This window comes from Propithecus coquereli, unplaced genomic scaffold, assembly GCF_000956105.1.
Source record: "Propithecus coquereli isolate 6110/MARCELLA unplaced genomic scaffold, Pcoq_1.0 Scaffold125, whole genome shotgun sequence".
Taxonomy (NCBI): Eukaryota; Metazoa; Chordata; class Mammalia; order Primates; family Indriidae; genus Propithecus; species Propithecus coquereli.
Genome location: NW_012136636.1, coordinates 8721024 through 8742976, shown reverse-complemented (window position 1 = coordinate 8742976; position 21953 = coordinate 8721024). Strand labels below are relative to the sequence as shown.

The following is a 21953-nucleotide window of genomic DNA, read 5'->3' as shown; positions in this document are numbered from 1 at the left end:
GACCTTTATGTCTTGATTCATGACAATTTGTGTACATAATTTATTCTGTGGTAACCTTAGAGGCAAAGGATGAATTTTGTGTCACTGTTAAATGAGTGACTTCACATAGTTCTTGCTACATTTTGTAGTTTCACTCTGTCACTTTATGCATCTAAGAAGTTTTTGAGGACACCACTCTTCACCCCCCAAATTATGCTAGGTACTGGTGATGTAGAGATACACAAAGTCATTCTCAGATCTTTTGTTCTAGTGGAGGAAACAGACGATAAACATAGAGATAAACATGTAATGTTAGTGGTAATGTTAACTAACCTACAAAGCGGGTTCCCTCCATTTCTCACTGTGCAGAAAGCCAGTTATTGGGACAAGAATTATCAAGGAAGAAAGGAAATTTATTGCAGAGGATGTCAGCTGGGAGGTGGGAGGACTGCCTCAAATCTGCCTCCTGACCAAGGGGGTCAAGGGTATTTCTAGAGGTGAAATGAATAATGAAGTGAGTGAGTATCATTACATGTCTGATATGGAGTGTAGGGCACACAAGCACAGTGAGAAATGACACTGGCACATATGTCACATGATCAAAAATTGGTGGATAAGCCCCTCCCGGCGTGGAGATTTTAGTAGTATAATGAGCAGATAGTAATATGGTCATCCTTTTGTTCTTGTGCGCATTAAGACTGTGAGGAGTAGGTTGCTCAGCAGGTCCTTGGGCTAGATTTTGGTGGAATTCCACTTATCTTGACTTCTCTGAACAATTGGGTGGTGTAAAACCTTGTGATTATCTCAGGAAGGGTTCACTGTTTCTGAAAAACAACCAAAAGGGAGGGAATCAGTGAAACAGAAAATTACAAAGTTCTGGGCAACAAATCTTGCTAGCCTGGGAACTTGAAACATAAGAGAACGCCAAAAGGCGTTTTTGTTCAGGGAGTCAGTTACAATAAGTGCCAAGATGGAGAAGTGGGGTAAAATCATGGACAGGGAAGAGGTGAGGGAAAGCCTTTGAAGTGTTTAAACAGACCAGAGTGGAGCCAAGCGGAGCTGTTCGAACATGGGAGGGTTCTGGGCAGAGAGAACAAGTGTAAAGGCCTTGAAGTGGGTGTGAGTATGGTCTGCTGTCTTCTGTCTGTGTTACTGGCACACTGAGTTAACTTTCTGGTTTCATGTTCCTAATCATAGGAGAAACCAAGTAGCTAAGATTGTTAGTTATGACTTGTCTGCTTTAACATCAGTGTTTTTGTTATAACAGTGGTTCCAAAATTTTTTCCATACATTTATACATTCCCATTGTCATAACTGGATTTTGAAAGCCACTCATTGTGAGCAAGAATGATGTTTCTCAACTTGAAAAAATTTTTTACATTGAAGCTCCTTTTGATTGTAGTAGTTATACTACTTCCAGGAGATTGAAATGATTTTCTTCAGCAAAGTTCAGTATCCTGCTATCTCCCCATTTAGAATTGTTTCTAAGTTAAGTGTAAGTAGGCTCTCAGATCCTGAGGTGGTCCTCTCCAAATAAAGTGTCATGAAGTGATATTCTTTTTGCTGTTTTCTGGATAGCTAGGGTTGCCAAGCAGTTATGATATTCATAATATCAAATTGTGCTACAGTTTATATGGAAGAATTTATAAGTATTTAGTAGCTTACCTTTTTTTTAAAATTTGTTCTTAGTGAGCAAAGGAGAAATATTAATTGCTGCCTTCACAACATTTGATGTTAAAAGATTTTCATTAGTGGACATTTTATCTGATAACTCCATAGAACATTTGATTAATTATCTAATTTTCTAATGACATATTGCTAACAATTGGCTTTATGCTTTTTTAGTACTGTGAAATCAAGGCATAATAGATACTTGTTGCTTTTGATGAATTTCATATGAATCAAGTTTTTATAAGGTATCTTTTTAAAAAAAAATTACAGTTGACTTTTAACATCTGTGAATTTGCTTGAAACACATATTGCCAGCAAGTGATAAGAAAATCCTATCTCCATATCTCTGCCCCACCCAGGAGTTCATTTTACTTATTATCACATCTTTGGCGAGCCATTATTCCTATCATTGGAAGCAATGTATTTGATGTGAGAGTGTTTCAACTCTCTCAGAGTCAGCACTTTGTAGTCCTCTTTCTGTTTGTGAGGTAGAGAAGAAATAAAGGAGAATTAATATTAGGTAAGTATTTGAACATAAATGTTCAGGTGTGGCTGTAGTATGCAACATATAGAAGTGAGAGGATTACTGTGATATGTCAGACCACTTTGAACGCACCACAAGCAGAAGATACAGGATTGCTGTCTTGGTGATTCACTACCAAGTGGTGTTGCTGTTGGTTTCATGATTTTCCAAAATGGTGAAGAGCTCTTGATGAAGTTCTAAATAACGTGTGATCTTCTTTTGATTATATGGTAATTGCATTCTTGGGAAAATCAATGTATATTAAATGAACATTAAAATGTATATTAAAATTTACATTAAATGTATATTAAAACTTGAAAGTTTTAGTCTTCATTTGAAAGTTGTACTTAATGGATTTATTGTTATTTTTAAATATTTAAACATTGTCTTGGTTTATATTCCTAATATGGTAACTGTGGAACTACATAATGAAAAACCTTTGGGGTCCTCAGTCTTCAGAGTGTAAAGGGGCACTGAGATCAAAAAGTTTGAGAATCACAGATCTAGAGTAATGTTTTTCATTTTGTTGTTTTTAGAGCATTGCTTTTCAACTAGAGCCATGCATTGCAATCAACTATGATTACACAAGAACCTGATAATGTTGGTTGCTTGTGGGAAGGGGAACTGGTGGCTAGATGATAGTTGATACAGGGGACTTTTTACTGTAACGTTATGCCTTTTCATTTTGAACTCTTTAAATGTGATGCTTACTCAAAGTTAATATTGTGGGCTCCATCTCTAGGGATTCTGACCCTGTAGGCCTCTGTTGGAACTTGGTATCTGAAACAGTAAGATACATGGTATGTTATTCTGACCTGCATCTGGAGTTGCGGATTACTGGTTTAGGTGCTCCACTTCTACCAAACACTTGGGGCTTACTCCCTCCTCCCCGCCTTCAGAAAAGCAGGAGTTTGGTATGTACAAGCCAAACGATAGATGAGGAACAGGAACGCTGAAACTTAAGTCTTACCAAATACTTCAGTTTTTCCCCCAATCGATTTTTGAGTCTCTAGAAAGCATACATCTGTAGAGTTTTTGTTTTCATTTGAGCTGCATTTATTTTTGTGCATCTTTAAGTTAAGCTGTCATGTTAAATCTGACTGTATATATATATATATATATATATTTATATATATAATCCTTTAGGGATACAGAGGGCAATGTCTTGTTTACAAGCTCTTGGGCCCACATCCAGATGGCTTTGGAGCCTTCACATTTGGGACTGAGTTCTGCAATTCCATCCAAGGGTCTTGATTTGGTTTTGTACTTCCTGTAATCCTTTTTCTCCTCTGTGGCCAGAGGGTCCTTTCTAGAGATCCAATCTGATCAAATCTGTTGAAGAGACTTAATTTGTTCCCTTTCTGCATTCTTCAGGATGAAGACCAAATTATCATGCTTAAGGTTAAAAACTGTGGATACTTTCTTGAGTTGTGATTTTAATGGCTGTGGTACACACAGTATGTATTTAAAGAACATTTTCAGGTTAATAATAATAAAAATAGTTAATATTCATCAAACATTTACAATATGCCAGACCCTGTGCTTACACCTTGAGATGGCATATTTAATTTCTAAACACACAAGGTTGGTATAATTATCATGCACCTCATTTTGTAGATGAGAAAACTAAGACTTGAGAGATTAAGTAGTTTGCTGTCATTCAGCTAGTGAATTGCAGGGCCAACTTGGAACCCAGGTCTCTGGTTCCAGAGCTTGTTATTTTGAGTTGATTCATTCCTGCTTTTCGGTGTAGAATTGAGTGGCTTATTTCTCTGTGTGCTGGAGCAGAGACGGTATGATACAGCCCTGCGTGTTGGGCGGCTTCTCATCTCTACCCTCCCTGCTTGTTTGTAGAGTGTTCCTTTTTTACTTCCTGTTTTTGTCGCCCTTTTTTGTGTTAGATGTTGTCCTCAAATGTGTGTCGATACCTGTCCTCTGATATTTAAGGGCGAGTTGGTTTGGAAGGCCTCTGCTGAGGCAGCCCTTGCCAGGGGTTGAGCGTCCTTGTGGAGGACAGGCATACTTCGCTTTATTGCACTTCGCTTTGTTCTGCTTCACAGGTACTGTGATTTTCACAAATTGAAGGTTTGTACACAAATTGAAGGAATCCTGCGTTGAGCGAGTCTATTGGCACCAACAGCACATGCTCACTTCTTGTCTCTGTGTCACATCTTGATAATTCTTATAATATTTCAAACTTTTTATCATTATATCTTTTATGGTATTTGTGATCAATGATCTTTGATGTTACTATTGTAATTGTTTTGGGAGCACTACAAGGTGGACTTGATAAATATCTGTGTTCTGACTGCACCACTGACCAGGTCATTCCCCAGTCTCTCTCCCTTCCTCAGGCTTCCCTATTTCCTGAGCCACAACAGTATTGACATTAGGCCAATTAATAACCCTACAGTGGCCTCTGAGTGTTCAAGTGTGTATGTCTCTCACTTTAAATCAAAGTTAGAAATGATTAAGCTCAGTGAGGAAGGCTAGTCAAGTCAAGGAAGTGGAGATAGGCTGAGAGCTAGGCCTCTTGTAACCAGTTAGCCAAGCTGTGAATGCAAACGAAAAATTTGTGAAGGAAACTAAACGTGCTATTCCAGTGAACACACAAATGATAAGAAAGTGAAACAGCCTTATTGCTGATAGGGAGAAACTTTTAGTGGTCTGGATAGAAGATCAAACCAGCTACAACATTCCCCTAAGCCAAAGCCTAATCCAGAGCAAGGCCCTAACTCTCTTCAATTCTCCGAAGTCTGAGAGAGGTAAGGAAGCTGCAGAGAAAAGTTTGGGAGCCAGCAGAGGTTGGTTCATGAGGTATAAGGGAAGAGGCTGTCTCCATAACATAAAAGTGCAAGGTGAAGCAGCAAGTGCTGATGTAGAATCTGCAGCTATAAGATCTGGATAAGATGAAGGTGGCTACACTAGAAAAACAGATTTTCAGTGTAGACAGAGCAGGCTTCAATTGGAAGAAGATCCCTTCTAGGCCTTTCACGGCTAGAGAGGAGAAGTGAATACCTGGCTTCAAAGGACAGGCTGACTCTATTGTTAGGGGCTAATGCAGCTGGTGACTTTAAGTTGAAGCCAATGCTAATTTACTGTTCTGAAAATCCTAGGGCCCTTAAGAATTGTGCTAAATCTACTCTGCTTGTGCTCCATAAGTGGAACAACAAAACCTGGATGACAGCACAGCTGTGTACAGAGTGGTTTACTGAATATTTTAAGCCCACTGTTGAGACCTAATGCTCAGAAGAAAAGATTCCTTTGAATATATTATTGCTCACTGACAATGCACCTGATCACTCAAGAGCTCTCATGGGGGTATACAAGGAGATTAATGTTTTCATGCCCATGGATCAAGGAGTCATTTTGACTTCCCAAGTCTTATTATTTAAGAAATACTTTTCATAAGGCTATAGCTGCTATAGATTGGGATTTCTCCGATGGATCGGGCAGAGTAAACTGAATACCTTCAGGAAAAGATTTACCATTGTAGATGTCATTAAGAATACATGTGATTTATGGGAGGAGGTCAAAATATCAACATTAACTGATGTTAGAAGAAGTTGATTCCAACCCTCATGAATGATTTTGAGGGTTCAAGACTTCAGTGGAGGAAGTAACTGCATATGTGGTGGGAATAGCAAGAGAACTAGAATTAGAAGTGGAGCCTAAAGATGTGACTACTGCATTCTCATGGTCAAACTTGAATGGATGAGGAGTCGCTTCTTATGGATGAGCAAAGAAAGTGCTTTCTTGGGATGGAATCTATTCCTGGTGAAGATGCTGTGAATATGGTTTAAATGACAACAAAGGATTTAGAATATTCCACAAACTTAGTTGATAAAGCAGTGGCAGAGTTTGAGAAGACCGACTCTAAATTTAAAAGAAGTTCTACTGTGGGTAAAACACTATCAAACAGCATCACATGCTACAGAGAAATCTTTTGTGAAAGGAAGAGTCAGTTGATGGCAGCAAACTTCATTGTTGTCTTATTTTAAAAAGTTGCCACAGCCACCCCAGCCTCAGCAGCCATCAGCGTAGAGGCCAGACCCTCCACCTGCGAAAAGATTGTGACTTGCTGAAGGCTCAGATGATCACTGGCATTTTTTTAGTTATATTTTAAAATTAAGGTATATACATTGTTTTTTTAGACATAATGCTATTGCATACTTAATAGGCTACAGTAAATGTCAGCCTAACTTTTATGTACACTGAGAAACCAAAAAACTCATGTGACTCCCTTTATTGTGATACGTCCTCAGTTAAGACCTTGGTGGGGGGTGGAAGGTAGATGATATGTATACCCAGTTTACTATTGATGATCAAAACTTAACCTGATTGGTAATAATTTGCATGCTTTTATTTATCTTGCAGCTGATGTAGCCCAACAGTTCCAGTATGCTGTTCGAGTTATTGGCAGCAACTTTGCCCCAACTGTTGAAAGAGATGAATTTCTAGTAGCTGAAAAAATCAAGAAAGAACGTACGTATTTTTCTTAAATGTTACGTGTTGGATTCTTAAACTCGTCAAAGCTTAAGAGTGTATATGTATATATCTGTGTAGTTCCCAACCACATTTTAATCATAGGTACTATTAAAAATAATGACAACTCAATTTGGTCTTAGAATTAAAAGTAATAGAACATAGTGAAAGAGGTTTATCTTAAATACCATAACAATATAATTGGGTTTTAGAGTGTGAGGAAGAAAGATGGGCTTAAAATAACTTCCTGCTTCTCTTACGATTTGCAGTATTAATACTATGTGCCTTTTGGCCAGGTGATGTAGAACACTAGACACTATCCTGGCAGTAAACAAGTGTTGGTGAATCAAAGGCTACTTCTTTAGATTGCCACCATCCAAACTTCTAGTACTTTAGAACTTATGCGAACCTTTTAATTCTGAGATGGTATGTAAAGCTTTCTTAAATGTTAATACCTTAGAGAAGAAAGTTCCCCATTTATTAGCTCTTGGTTTGTTATTGTTAATGAGTTATCTAGTTGTGCCAGGTGGGGTTCTGCCACTCCTCTTTGCCTCTAGCGTGTCTGGGTGGGGGAGCTCGGCTTTAAGCAGGTGGCAGCCATGCACAGAGTAGCTCTAATGTTGGCCAAAGGCTTGTGTTTCCTGGTGGCCAGTTCTCCACTCCACAGTTCTCTGGGTTGTATCAGCCAAGCCCAGGGGACTGGAGAAGAGGCCTGCCATGAAGGTCACTGCATTTCCTGCTGGCGCCTGGCTGTTAAACTGCCCAGATAGAGTGGATGTTGGCCTTGTGTCTAAGTAATAACATCTTCTAGACGTCCGTTCTTCACGGCAAAGTTTTCCATCCTGGCTGTTGCATTATGAACTGTATTTGGCCAATGGTCTGTGTGGAGGTCCCTACTCAGCGCTGCATGACTAGACTGGATGATGTGTCAGCTGGTGACGTAGTTGAGTCTGTGACCTGTGAGTCCTTGCACTGAACTCAAGAGGTCACAGTTGTCTTTGCCTGTTCAGAGCCTGGTGAGTGACCTAAGTCTGAAACAGTCCATCTGATTCAAAGCCGTGGTGTTACTCAACGTGCATGTATTTAAGGCAGAGGAATAAAAATGGAATATTTGACCTGCTGTTAACCTACTAATATTTATTTTCCTTTCCTGTCTATAAAACTGAATGTAAGAACACTGTACTCTCCTCTTGAACCCTAAATTTTACATTTTAGATTATTATTGAGGACCCCAGCTGTTAGGTGCTATATTAACAGACCATTCCCTTTACGAATTTATATTTGATGACCTCATGGTGAGCATATTATGTAATAGCTAAACATAAAGTTTGTCTGGACTCATAGTACAACTGACAGCTACTTCATTGCATTAGCTATTCAAGGAAGTCTTGGATTTTTTAAGGAAGAAAACTAACCATGTACACTTTGTGTTTCTTGTGTGGGTGCTGTGTTTTTGAGGGCAAATGTGCTGACTCAGCATGCCTCTTGTGGGGTGTCCCCACCAGTTTTTCTTGGGCACCTCCAGTGAGTACCACCTCCCTGAGTACCTGTAGTCTTCATGTGATGGTCACTATTGATCTATCAAATTTTATGAAGTTTGATTATAGTTGTTGATATCAGATTAGTTGACTTACGATATCTCTGCCCTCTGGAGTAACACAGAAAAGTTAAGTTTTCATTTTATGTGGCTGACTTCAAATATAAAAATCTAGTATATAAAAAGGAAAAGTGATCATATATGACAAAACCTAACACTTGTTAATTCCTTAATTTTTCACACTGGTAAGTGGAGTGCATTGTAACTCGAGATTTGCTTTGCTTAGCAATTTAATAGATAAAACACTTATTTGTAAATCTGTGTTCTTTTTTATTCTTACTATTTTATTATCCTATGACTATATTATATCTATGAAGTGGTGTCAGTCTTATTCTATAGAAAGAACATCACTTGCTTAATTTAATGGTTGGAGTATATTTATATAAGTTTTAAAAATAGTAAATTATATTAAATTTTAATTGCTTTAATTTTGTTGAATGCACTTTATATATTTTAAAGATAGCTTTACCTTTCTATGTAGGAGAAGTTGAAAGTAGAGTTATGATTAGGATTACGTAATCTGTAGTATGTGATTCATATGATTAGTACATGATCCAGCACCCTTTCTTAGTTGATGAACATGAAAGAATGTTGGCTGTAAAGTCAGTCATTGTCTTTGTAGAAATAAATTGGAAGATTTAAGGCTACATGTGATTGGCTGATGAGATTTTAATAAAGTCATACTAAAATGGGATAAGCACAAAGATTCATTGGAGAGTATTGGAGTTGTAAGTGAGCTTATTAATGTGGTACCTTTTCTAGTAGGTGGGATAGTTTCTTTGAGAGGCCCTGTGCACAGGTGGTGTGTGTAGTGCTGCAAACGTGAGCAGGTGGGTCCCTTCCCTCAGGAAACCCATATATGGTCTATAGCTTCTCCCTCTCCATGGAGTAGAACATAGAATGAACTTCTCTTTTGCTATAGCTGATTTCAGGTAATTTGTAAGAGTAGCTGGAACATCCAAAGACATTTATTAATAAGATGAATTGGTGGATGAAAATTAATGTGCCATTTTTATTTTTATTTGAAACAGCAATTATTATTACATTTTCTACTAAAACAAGAGGAAACATTGCTGTGTATCTTAACAAAAATGTTTAGAATGTATAGTTTTCAAGTTAACTATCAGGATTTTATAACTTTTGTGTATTGTTTCACATGCCATCCCTACCTCAAGGTAGCCATTGTTAACTATTACTAGTGAAATTGATATTTCCCTCACTGTGAGATGTGTAGATTTCCATTATTTATGTAACTTTCACAAAAACTCTTTAATCCCAGCCTAGTATTTTCCATATTTTGCAAAGGTCAGAGAGGTTAAATGACCAGATTCATGTAGCTTAAAAGTCACTCATCGTCTGGTTTGACAAGGACTCTTGACTCTGAAGCTCATCACTTCAGAGTTGTCTGTTGTCGTAAGTGAAATAGTATCATAAAAATGAATGTTGGTGCGAGAGATTAACATGCTTATTTTCTGACTTTTCAGTTATTCGACAGAGAAGAGAAACAGATGCTGCATTATTTTCAGAACTCCACAGAAAACTTCACTCACAGGCATGCAATAGTATTCTGAGTGTATTATTAGTGGTATCAGAACATTTAAACCTTTTCTTGTGGTGTCACGTTAAACTTTTCTGTAATCAATAGTGGCTTTTAACTGTAGATAGCATTTGCTTTTTTAAAAGAGTTTCAATATTCAAAGTAAGTTTTAGCTGGATTTAAAGCTACACTGGGAACATGATCGGACTTTTAAGTTTTGTGATAGTCACCTTAATTACATTGCTGGGAGGAAGCACATTGGTAGAAGTCTTGACCTGTCTATAGTTGGTAGCAAAAGTTTATCTGGTTTATATACTTTATTGCTCATTAGGTTCTAATTTGTACTGCTGTGCTCAATTAAAAACATTGATTTTGACTGTTTCGTGATTAGATGTTGATACTTGAAAATGAATAGTTCTAACCTGATATTTTTATAAAAGACTTTTCTAACACCAATAAATTAATTGACTCATAGGGTGAGATTTTTGTGGTTTCTTAATGTAAAGGAACTTAGTTCATCCAGCTCACTCTCTCCTTTTATAGAGAAGGTGAATCCAGAGAGGTTTAATGCATTGCTCAACAAATAATGTTCGTGTTGCAACAGTAAAAATGATTGAGTTAGGCCTAATGCTTCCAGTAATTAAACTCATATTTTTTGAGTCTTCCTCTCTATTCATATACATGTTTTAAGAGGCTTGCTCTTAAAACAAGCCTAAGTTTATTTGCTGACCATTTTGATTCGTTAATTCAGTTTGACTTTGGATTAACTGTTTTAAGTATACTTTTTTTTCATACTTTGATAATATTTGCAATATTATTTTTGAAATATTTACGAAGTAAGAAATAGGAACCTTTTTTGTACATTCATTTCCAGGCAAATTGTTTCAAACTGCTATGTCATTTGCTTTTCTTAAATCTTTCTCCATTTTTAAGAACAACTGCTGTGCATTGAAGTTAAAAAGACTTGCTGGTTGGGTTTCACATTTCCCAGCCTTACAAGATTCCAAAAGGGAGAATTTCCTCCAGTGAAAGTGTTGTGTCTGTTAATATTGGCCATTGGATGAGAACATATTTAGGAACTTTGTAATTTAAAATGGTTGTTTTCCAAAATTCTGTTTGGAACTCTGAATGTTTATTCCTAAACATCAATGTTTTAAATAGTGACCAGCTCCCCAGGGCTAACTAAAAATCTAACTTGCTTGGTTTTTTCATTGCATAGCTGACACAAGATGAAAAATATTAGAAAACAATAGTATTACACTGGTAATTAAAGTAGAAAAATATATACAGTTTAGTAGCCATAACATCATTTTGCTAAAATTACCTACTTCTTCAAAAGTGCATAGGTCGTTGATATTATTTTTGTCCTGTCTTCTTAGTGGGGGCCCCTCATTTGTATGTGCGCTGTGCATACCATGGGGAGTAAGGGTCAGAGGTGCAGCTTACTGTTTGCTCTTGTTTTTGGACCTGGAGGAAGAAGTCAGGGACCGGAGGGCGGGTCCGGGTATGATGTGGAGACGTGGGGAAGGTGCCTTGTGGATCCCGGGCTGGACTCTAAAGTGTAGCTGTCAGGGAAAGGCTGCAAGGAGGGAGGGCGGCTCCTGAGGGGACTGGGCCAGGTGAGAGGGGCAGGGTGTGGTGTGCAGGGGCTGTGGGCAGACAGTGGGTGGATGGCCTCTGTCAATGAGAGGGGCTCAGGACAGCGCCAGGTAAGCTGGACTGAGCTGTCTGGGCTGGGCTTTAGGTAAATGGCTGCCTTGCACAGACGTTTACTTCCATGTTTCTCTAGATCTTAGGGAGTCCTGATATGTGTTTCTACATTTACAGTGTAGTTTGTGGACAGTTTTTAAAGTTTTATACCTAATTTAGGTCCTTTAGTTTTCAGAATCTAAGAGCAGGTCTTAAGTGGTGTAGGGTGGTGTAAAGTGTCTGTGCTGCCAGATCTATTGTGGCAATTCCGTTTGCTGCGTGGATCTATCTCTTCTCTCCCCCTCCTGCCCTGAGCTCTGGAGGGTCGACAGGTGTGGATTGCATGCCAGGGCCTAAGCACAATGTGAAATTGTGGGGTGGGAGAAGGCAGAGGCAGAGGCAGAGGCAGAGCTGTCACCTCCTCTGCTACCAGGTATCCGTTCTCCTGTGGCTTAGAGGTGCCCATGGGTCCTGAGGCCAGGCTCTACCTACTGTTATGCCCTCCCTGGTCCCCAGCCCTGCCTGGTCCCCTCCCTGTTCCCACCCCACTCCCTCAGGCCCAGGGGTGGTGGTGGCTCCCTGCTGGTGGCGTTCCTGATGCTTCACCACCTCTCTGTTGTTTCCCTCTCTTGTCCACATCTGGGCACACGTTAAAAGTTCTTCAGCATACCGATCCTGGGTGTTTTATACCTGTTCTTTTTGTAGTAAAAAGTGCTGCCTCCCCCTTTAAATTTTGTTCATTTTTGGAACTTTCTCCATTCTTCACCCTCATACACATCTTTTCTGAAATAAAAGCTGAGATTTTACCCTAGTGCTCTCTTACTGCAGTACAGAGTGTTTTGTGCCTCTTTCCCTGGGGCTGCTGGTCATCCGTACTGAGACAGTCCTTAGGAAGCTCCCAGAGGACTCGAGGCTCGGCATCCTCAGCACTGAAAGGAGCATTTCTCCGCACTTTCTACCACTTCCACCACGTCCAGCCTGCCTTTTCCTGTGCTCTGTCTCCGGAATGATGACATGCTCACTTCTTGCCCCGAATGAGCACCCTGGGTGTCTTCTGGACCCTGAGCCTTATCTATTGCCCTCGTAAGGACGTTTCTCATTTGTCCCTTTGGAATTAGGCAGACGTTATAGCTTTGTGATTTAGGTAAATTATTTAGGTTTGATCCCTTTGTTCTCTCACTGGAGTGAAGAGAATGAATCTTGTCATGGTGTGGCTGTGGCAGTGACAGGAGGTGATGTGTGTAACTCACCTGGCCCCGTAGGCACCCCTAAATGGCAGCTGCTGTTACTGACTCCTCTGCGACATGAAGAGCTGTGGGATCCCGTGAAGAGAGCATATCGTTGCGTGTGTGTCCACGTGAGTCTCTGAGCCTCCCAGGCTCTGCTACCTGCTCACGGGGGATTGCCAGGGTGACATGATTGACCACGTCCTTGGCTCACTGAGACCAAGTTCAGCTGCTCACCTCCCTGTAACCATGGTCTTCCTAGGCATGCTCTCGCCTCTTACTTGGTCCCCTCCAGTCAGTCTGTGCCTGCCTCCCTGAAGGACTTCCCTGCCTCCTCCACGGGCTTCCTGCTGTCCTCAGCCCCTTCTTCCAGTGTCAGTTTCCGTATGACTCCCGGCTTTAGCCTGATGGATCTGCTTTCTGTTCCCTCTCTCCCTTTGCATGGCCCATCTTTCTAAGAGACTTGTGTCTCCTCTGGGAGTTGTGCACAAGCTGTGAAGTGCTGTTTGTCACGGAGCATCTGCCCGCTTCTCTGTTACCACAAGACTAGACTCTACCAGGGCTTATCCTTGTGGCCTCAGCTGGGGAATCGGTTGAGTTTCTGAAAAAGTCTGTGTAAATCAATTTTTAAGTTAGACAAAAATTTAAATACCTGGGATGAGCTTATTCTTTAAAACAAACTTTTAGGGAATGTTTAATTTAATGAAGAATTTGTGTAATGTAAGAAACCATCCCATAATTTATTTTGTAAATAAAGAGATTTATATATTCTATGAATTATTTCAGGGAGGACGATACCGTTATTCAAGAAAAGGGTAATTTAAAAAATTTGTTCTTGTTAGGGACTTTGGAGATAGCATGTAGGGTAGAGGACCCGAGGGTATTGATTGTGTGAGAAAGTTGTCTCCTGCCTTCTGAGGGGTGGTGTTTGTTACGTGCCTGAAGTGAACAGAGTTAAATTTGATGTCACCATGTGAATTTTAAAATGCGTTTCTATTTTGGAAATAAATATAGTTTAGGAGAGAGGAAAATAAGACTGGAGAGTAATATAAAATAGTTCTTCAACATTCACTTTCTTTCTGAACAGGGAATTTTGAAAAACAAGTGGTCAATACTCTACCTCTTGCTGAGCCTTAGCGAGGACCCACGCAAGCAGCCAAGCAAGGTTAGTGGCTTTGCGCTAGCAACGTGCTGTCTCTTGTTGGGGTAGCTACACCAAATTTTGATAAGAATCAGCTTCTGCAGGTAAGAAAATAATAGGAGAAAAGCAAAAAGCTTATCTAGTCCTGGAAGGTCCAGGGCTTTCTTTTTCCTTTTTTAAAGGGCATTTTTGTCAGTGCATAGTTCCCTGAAGATGTTTTTTGCAGTTATTCAAATGTAACAATGGATGATTAAATAGAGAAAAAATTGTTAGTTTTCAAAATGTTTGCTTTGAAAAGTTACTAATACCAGCACAGTTGGGTAGTTCTTCAGGAACTGGAGGACGCCTGAGTTTCTTGTGGTTTCAGTTCTCGTTCTGAATATCCGTGACTCTTAAACCAGTGAAGCTTTGTTGTCACCGTGTTCAGTTTTTGTCCTTTGAGGTATTTCAGAGAGCTATTGGCTGTTCCATGTCCCAGAGTATCGTGTAATAAGATATTCTACGATAGACATTTGAGTACTCCAGAGCTGAAGAATATATGTGAAAGAGTTATAGCTATCTCTAAAGCCTTAGTCTGAGCAATCATCATGTAATAAATATAAATGTAAGTAATAAAATACATAAATATAAAGCAATTATTATATAGCAATGTCAAACTTTTAAAAACTATTCTGAGTTTCAGTTTGCTTGAATTTGGAATAAATAAGGTGTTTAGTTATCAGACAATGTAATAGTTGTTGGAGTTTCAGAAAATTTTCTGAAACTTTATCAGTTTTGGCATATTTCAAAAGCATGTCAACTAGTTATTGCTTAATAAAGAATGAAATCCAAATCCAATCTTAGAAAGAGAAGGAGAACTTGAATAGAAATTATTTTTGTAGGTTTTGGAAAACTGTTCTGTAATTTCCTATCTCTGTATTCCTGATGCATTTTTTGTTTTTCCAGGTTTCTAGCTATGCTGCTTTATTTGCTCAAGCATTACCGAGAGATGCTCATTCAACTCCCTACTACTACGCCCGGCCTCAGAGCCTCCCCCTGAGTTACCAGGACCGGAGCGCCCCGTCAGCCCCGAGCTCCGGCAGCATGGGCAGCAGCGGCATCAGCAGTGTCAGCCTGTGCGGCCTCAGTGGCCCAGTGCCAACACCACAGCCTCTCCTTCCGGGGTAAGGCCAGGCTGACATGTCCAGGCTCCTCTATGCAGAAACAAATGCCTCAGGCCTCTCATTAGGCACCTGTGTTCACTGACAGCATAGGTAGGGCCTCAGACGTGCTGGGCAGCATTCCCACTGGGCACTGTGTCCAGTATGCTCTGTCTCAGGGTGATCCTCCTTAGAGCTGCATCACAGTAGGAATCCTTCCCACTTTGTAATCGTTAGAACTGATCGTAAAAAGTCTCGGCCAGCTCTCACCTATCAGTGGAGGTGCATGTTGTGAAGGACCTTGAGGGCGAGCTGTTCTCTGTGTTCTCAAATGTATCTCTCAGTGAATAGTGGCCTCTTCATTTGTATGTGTTTTTCTCTTCTTTGGATTCTTTAAAAAATCAGTAAGTAAAAGAAAATAAGGTTGAACTATCTACAAGTGCCAAGATATTTAAACGAAGGGTTATGGCATTTTAGTGCATGTGAATTAAGATGATAAAAAGCAGAAATGCCCAGTGAAGATGTTATATACTTGATTGTTTACTAAGATATCAAAAGCATGTCCAAACATGTTTGAGGAAATACAGAATTTATGGTTGAGAATAAAGCAGGTGCCACTGTCATTAGTGGACTCCAGAGCTTTGTTTTTGTTTTTGAATATACATTTCTATGTATAGATAAACAGATGGCTTTTCTTTTTGCTGTAGTTGGTTCCTGGAAATCACATTAAGGCAGATTATTATAAAATGGATATTTTTCCAGAAAAACAGTGACCAAGGATTCAGCTTCAAATAAATGTTTCCCATGTGAGCATAATGGGATTATAAATCATTTTGTGAGTTACAAAATTATGTTCCAGATATTAGAAAATAGAATACATGTACCACACACTCTATGTAGAAAACATTATGCCTATGAGAAGAGTATTCCACAAATAGAGTCTACAACTTGTGTTCTGGCTAAAGAATAAACTGACATTCTCATTTCTACCTTAGAATTTGAAGTAGTTATTCTGTGTAAGCTGTATAGAGAACTTTGAACTGAAAACAATCTTTTAGAATCATTCTCTTTAATTTAGAACTATGCTCAAAGACAGTTTTAGTAATGTTGTTGACTTTTTTCCCCAGTGAAAATAGAATTAAACAAGGGTGGTTTCAGTTTTTTCCTCATCTCTCTTACTCTGCGAGTGGGTTGTAGATGGACCCACCGGTGTTGTACCACTACTAAATCAGAGCTCCAGGCCCTGGAAGCAGTTGAGATTCTCAGTTTTGTGTTTTACAGTCCAAGAAGTGGTATTTTTGCCACAGTCGTCAAAGCATATGTTGTTAGAAATCAGCTATCAGGTTCTTAGATTTTTCAAAAAGCAACTTTGACATATTTCACAATTACTCAAAAACCATCTTGACCTTGAATGTGTATTTGCCTTGGATTTGATGTGGTTTGTACATGTTAGAGATTAATTAAAAATTGCAGTATCTCTTTTCCTAGTGAGCACCCTGACGGCCAGAGACATGTGAGGACAGGCCCATTGGGCAGTGTGGGAGGGGAAGTTCCTCTGCTCAGTAAATGTGGAGCAGGGGAAGATGTTGATTTGAAGTTAATATTAGAGAGAATTTCAAAGTGGTTATAGGTGGGTAACGTATGTTATGTGTTTGTGAAGAAGTTAAATGGATTTTGATTTTTAGGGTAAGAAATACATGTGGGAGGTGGCAGTAGGATGATTTTTAGCACAGCTATGTTGGGTCTGAGTGCAAGGCTAGGGATCCCAAGGAGGCCTGGGCAGTGTCCAGAGACTTATTGATGTATTTGGTTAGGGTAAATCAAGGTATCACCTATCTTAGATTTATGATTTTATGTAATTCACTATAGTGATATAAGAAGCATTTCTAGGAATGTTTTTGTCTCTTCAGTGAATAGCCTGGTTATTTGAAGGTATTAAATGTTACTTGTGTCTTTTAGACAGTCTCATCAAGCTCCTGGGGTAGGAGATTGCCTTCGACAGCAGTTGGGGTCACGGCTTGCGTGGACTCTAACTGCAAATCAGCCTTCTTCACAAACCACTACCTCAAGAGGTATCCCAAACACTGTTTCTCGAAACATGACACGGTCAAGGAGAGAAGGGGACACGGGTGGTGAGTAAGGATGTGTTTTCACATTGCTTTTCTTTGAACCTTTAGGATTCATCCATCCCTTATTCTGAAATGCCGATACAGAATACTAACCCGAAGAAGCCCTTTAGTAGTTTCCTATTGTGCTCAGGGTGAAGCCCAGAGTCCCTGATGTCCGGGGCCTTGGGGAGCCTGTCTGGCTTTGTACCTCATGCCATGGACTCTTCCCGGGGCCGTCCGCTTCGTGGCTGGTCATCCGTGTGGCCTCCTCCCTCTGCTGCTGTCTGCTCTGCTCATCCTGAGCACGCTCTGGCTCTGTTCTCATCCTGCCTTTCTCCCTAGAATGCCTCTAAGGCTGCGTCAGGCCCTGGGGAAAAGTCACCTTCTTCCACCAGAGCCCAAGTCTCATGGAGGAGCTGTGTCTGTCTTATTCACAGTATCAGTGCTTAAAAGGAAGTTTGAGTTTCTTTCTTGAGAACACTACAAATAGCAGTGTTTGAAACATGAGTGCCCTGAAAATAGAAGATTGCGTTTTACAGTTGGTTTATAATCTGCTGGTTCTGAAATTGATGTAGGTGTTATCTGTCCTTGCATAGAATGCAAAGGTGAGGAGCATCTGTTAGAACTGTGGGACATCCCGGAGTCCTTAGCCCTCTGCAGTAGGCTCCAGCATCTGCACAACTCTGCCTGTCCCTGTGTGTCCCTTGCATGTACCTGCCTCTTTATGTCCACAGCAGCCAGACTTTTGGGTTGTGTGTGACAGCTGTGTGTTCCTGGCTTAGCATGTGAGCTTCCAGATTGAGTCAGAATGCTATTCACCTGATCCCTAACCAGTGCCTCCAAACCTGTATTCTATACAATGCTAAGAGATAAAATGGACTTAAAAATATACTGGATTAATCCAAAAGAAGCAGGAGAGGATGTACAAAGGAAAAAAGAAGAGTGGGGTAAATAGAAAAATATAGCAATAAGGTCACTTTACACCTAGGCATATTAGTAATTATATTAAATGTGTAAACACTTGGTTTAAATGACAGTTTTTTTAAAAAAATGCCATCATTCAAACAACTATGTATTGCTTACAAGAGACACATTTTAACTGTATGGACACAAACAGGTTGAAAGGAAATGGGTGGAAAATGATAGTCTGGCCGTGACAAAGAGGGGGCTGTATTAATACCAAAGTAGAGAATGAGCAGTACCAGGGATAGAGGGGCATTCAGAACAATGAAAGGGTCAATTCTTTGGGAAGAAATAATAATCCTAAACCTGTATTCACCTACTAACAGTTTCACAATACACAGAGCATAACTGACAGAATTGGAAAGAAAAACAGACAGACCCATAATTATAGTTGGATATTTCAACTTCGTTCTCTTAGTAATGGATGGAGTAAGCAGACAAAAATAGTCAGTAATGATGTGTAAGATTTGAACAGCACTATTAAGGAACTTGATCTAGTCAATCTTTATAGAACATCCCAGCCATGACTGTGCAGCACACACCTGTCCTCTGCCTCTGGTGGTGCCGGCTTGGGTGGCTCTGTGAATGCTGACCCCAGACTGGGTGCTCAGGCTGCTCTCTCCCACAACGGATGTCTTGGATTTTAGGGCATTGCCTCCCTTTTTTATTTTGGCCTAACACCCAAATTCAAACTTAGCTTTTGTTGAAAGGAATTGTGGAAACCATAAAGATCTTTTCTGTTCTATTAACTCCTTTTATTTGGTGTTAGGAACTCAGGTTGGTGTACTTGCTATGTAGTAACCTGTTTGCCAGATTCACTCTATTAAGTAATTCATCCCTTTGTGCTTGGTTTGTGCTGCTACCTTGATTATACAGTAAGTTCCCACATAGAGCCTTGTCCTTTAAAAAGACCTTTGGATAGAAATTGTGTGGTCTCCACTCCCTTTTCAGAAAGTCCTAGTTTCTTTCTAACCTCAAGCTTTCTTTTTCATCTTGAGCCCATTTATTGAGTTTGTACATTTTGTCCTGGCGGGAAATATATAATTTAAATCTAATTGTGCTATAAAATCTACTTCATCTTAAGATGTGTTGTCTGATAATTGCTCTCTTTTAAAAATCATTTTGCAGGCACTATGGAAGTTACTGAAGCAGCTCTGGTAAGGGACATTCTGTATGTCTTCCAGGGCATAGATGGCAAAAACATAAAAATGAGCAACACTGAAAATTGTTACAAAGTAGAAGGAAAGGTACAGTAACATAAAATCTACGTTGAAATTTTCAAAAAAAAAATAAGTCCAGGTAGCTATTAATTTATAAAGTGGTATTGAGATTTCATAAAATTGGGTGTACCAGTCAAATTGTACCCAGTTTAAGTTCTGGTTTATGTTTCCCTGCCCAGTTTGTGGCTGTGTGATTTTGTCATGGAGCCCTTTGTAATTAATAAATATGTGCTTCCTTTCCGCGTGTTTACTGATATGGCTACCCCACCTGGCCGACTTCCTCATCCTGTTACAGTGATGTCTGAGGTACCTGAGGACAGAGGTCCAGCTTGGCATCTTTGCCATTGGTACAGGATTCCGGATCAGGGATCTTTGCTTGCTTTTGTTTTCTTCTTCTAGAACCTGCCATTCCCATGGCCCCTTCTGTGGTATAGTGTTGCACTGTGTCCCTTAGCATTTTCAAAGAGTGACTGAAGTGGCAGACTGTGCCCCGCCAGGCGTCAGCTACAGGTCCCGGCCAGTCGTGCTGTAGGGTGACTCGACATGAGTTCAACATTCCTGTCACAGTGTTTTATGTTGCTGCTGTCACCTGATGTTTTTTTCTTTCCCTTTAATGATGGCATATTAATTACTTTTAACTTTTATGTATTGAAACCTATGAATTATAATATTAATAGTAAAAGTACAAGTGGTTGAGAAAAATAATAATTGAAATTCTAGTACTGATTTTTAATTTTTAACTGTTGCTATATTTACTTTTTAGGCAAACCTAAGTAAATCTTTGCGAGATACAGCAGTCAGACTTGCCGAGTTGGGATGGTTACATAATAAAATCAGAAAATACACAGACCAGAGAAGTCTGGACCGTTCCTTTGGACTTGTTGGTCAGGTATGTTTGTTACTTCTAGAATGTTTGGGATGCTGTTCGCTTTGGGAAATGCTTAATCTACTTTAAATCTTACTATGAAAATAACTCTTAAGAGGGTTCTTTTAAAATAAAGCAGCTTCGATAGCAACTATATCCGTCAAGGTCCACTTAAGAAAGTAGAAGCCACCGTAGGTATTGACAAGAATTGTTGAATACAGCAAATTGGTCAAAGTCGCTGTTGGAGGACTGTGACAGCAAAAGAAAACTGATGAAAACAGAGGTGATAACAAGCAGAGAGAAGAGGCTGGGATTTTCAGGTCCTAAAGCTTGGAGGAGGGCCCTGCAGGGATGGGGCCTGCCCAGGGGAATGCTCCCAGCTGCTGCTGTTCCCCAGGCAGCATAGGAGAAGTTGGAGATGGGAACCCATGCTGCTGCTGCCTGCGCCACCAGGGATGGGCGCTGTGGTGGAACAGCACATGGGCAGGAGGGAGCTGGTTCTCCCTCCTCCTGCTGGAACCGATGAGAGCATCTAAATTCTAGAGAATCTGCATCTCCATGGTCCCAGCCCTTCTTCATGGTTATGTGGCATATGGTTTTGTCCATAAGTTGATTCTTGGGCAGTAATTATTGCCAGTGCACTCTCCAGTGAAGATTACTGAGACAGAATCATCAGATAGCTGTGTCCTGTCAGCACGGTGTGGCACAGCACTGTGGCTAGTGAGTGGGAGCCACGCTTAAGCTTTAGTTGAGCCAGCCCAGGTTCGGGTTCTGGCTTCACCCTTTAGTAGTGATGTTGTCTTACACAGGCTGCCTTGTGCTGGCCTTGGTTTCTTCATGTGCAGCATGGAGTGCATGATGGCCTCCAGCACGATGAGACCAGGTTAGAGTGCCCGTAGAGCTGCTGGGCCCGGGTACCAGTCCAGTGAGCCGCCGATGGCCTGCTGCTGCTCTTTCTCTCTGCGGGGTGGACGGCGAGGAGTGGGCCTGGGCTCCACTGCCACAAGCGTTGAGTGATATTCTCGAGGCAGCCGAGGCTGATGGGCCATCCCTCTTAGGAGCAAGCTCTGAGGTCTGTGAGTCCTTGTCCCCTTCCCCAAGGGACCATTTTATCATGTCTTTGTTTATTTCATCCCCTTAGCCATGCAAATTCCATTGATATTTACTAGCCAACTTCCTAGACATGAAGCAAAACAAACAGATGAATACAAGAAAACTCAATGAACTATAATATAGATATTTTATTCCAGCAGACTGGTAATCATTGTAGTAGTATCATACTATTTTATAGCACTGAATGTTAAATTCTCCTCTTTTATCTCCTTATTGATTCTCATGATAACTCTTAAAATTAACAGGGAAAATATGAATTGTCCCCATTTTGCAGATGTGAAAAATTGAATCTCAGAAGGTTTAATTGATTTAACCAAGCTGCCCTGACTAGTAGGTGGCAGATGTAGGGCCAGGGTGTGACAGTTGACTTCCACTCTGCAGCTCTTTCCATTCTACTTCCACTACCTGCTGTTGAAAGTCATTGCTCTGTACCATCCAGTTGCTGAAGAAATAGTGGTTTAGCTTATTAGGCAAGTCACTAGTGCTGTCGTTGGGGTGATCACATGTCCCTGAGAGCAGGGGGGAAGTCCTGGTCTGTGCCCGTCGTTCTGGTGTCGTTATTACCAGTGTCCTCACTTACTCATCTTGAATACACACGGTGCTGGAATACTCTCATTGTAATGTCATTATTTTTGTTTAGACTCCTGTTTTGTTTAGACTACTTATTAAGCTGACCTGCACACTCCTGTATCCATTT

The 21953-nt window shown here is 40.3% G+C and overlaps 1 protein-coding gene across 1 annotated transcript in view; it reads left to right on the top strand.

Annotated features, from left to right (window-relative positions):
• Window positions 1–21953, top strand: part of TUBGCP3 (tubulin, gamma complex associated protein 3) — an 85268-nt gene that overhangs the window by 1548 nt on the left and 61767 nt on the right. The window contains exons 2-8 of the mRNA XM_012637956.1: window positions 6551–6658; window positions 9740–9807; window positions 13795–13872; window positions 14794–15011; window positions 16947–17119; window positions 19187–19305; window positions 20042–20167. Of these exons, the coding sequence (XP_012493410.1) occupies window positions 6551–6658; window positions 9740–9807; window positions 13795–13872; window positions 14794–15011; window positions 16947–17119; window positions 19187–19305; window positions 20042–20167 (890 nt within the window). The remainder of the gene's footprint in view (window positions 1–6550; window positions 6659–9739; window positions 9808–13794; window positions 13873–14793; window positions 15012–16946; window positions 17120–19186; window positions 19306–20041; window positions 20168–21953) is intronic.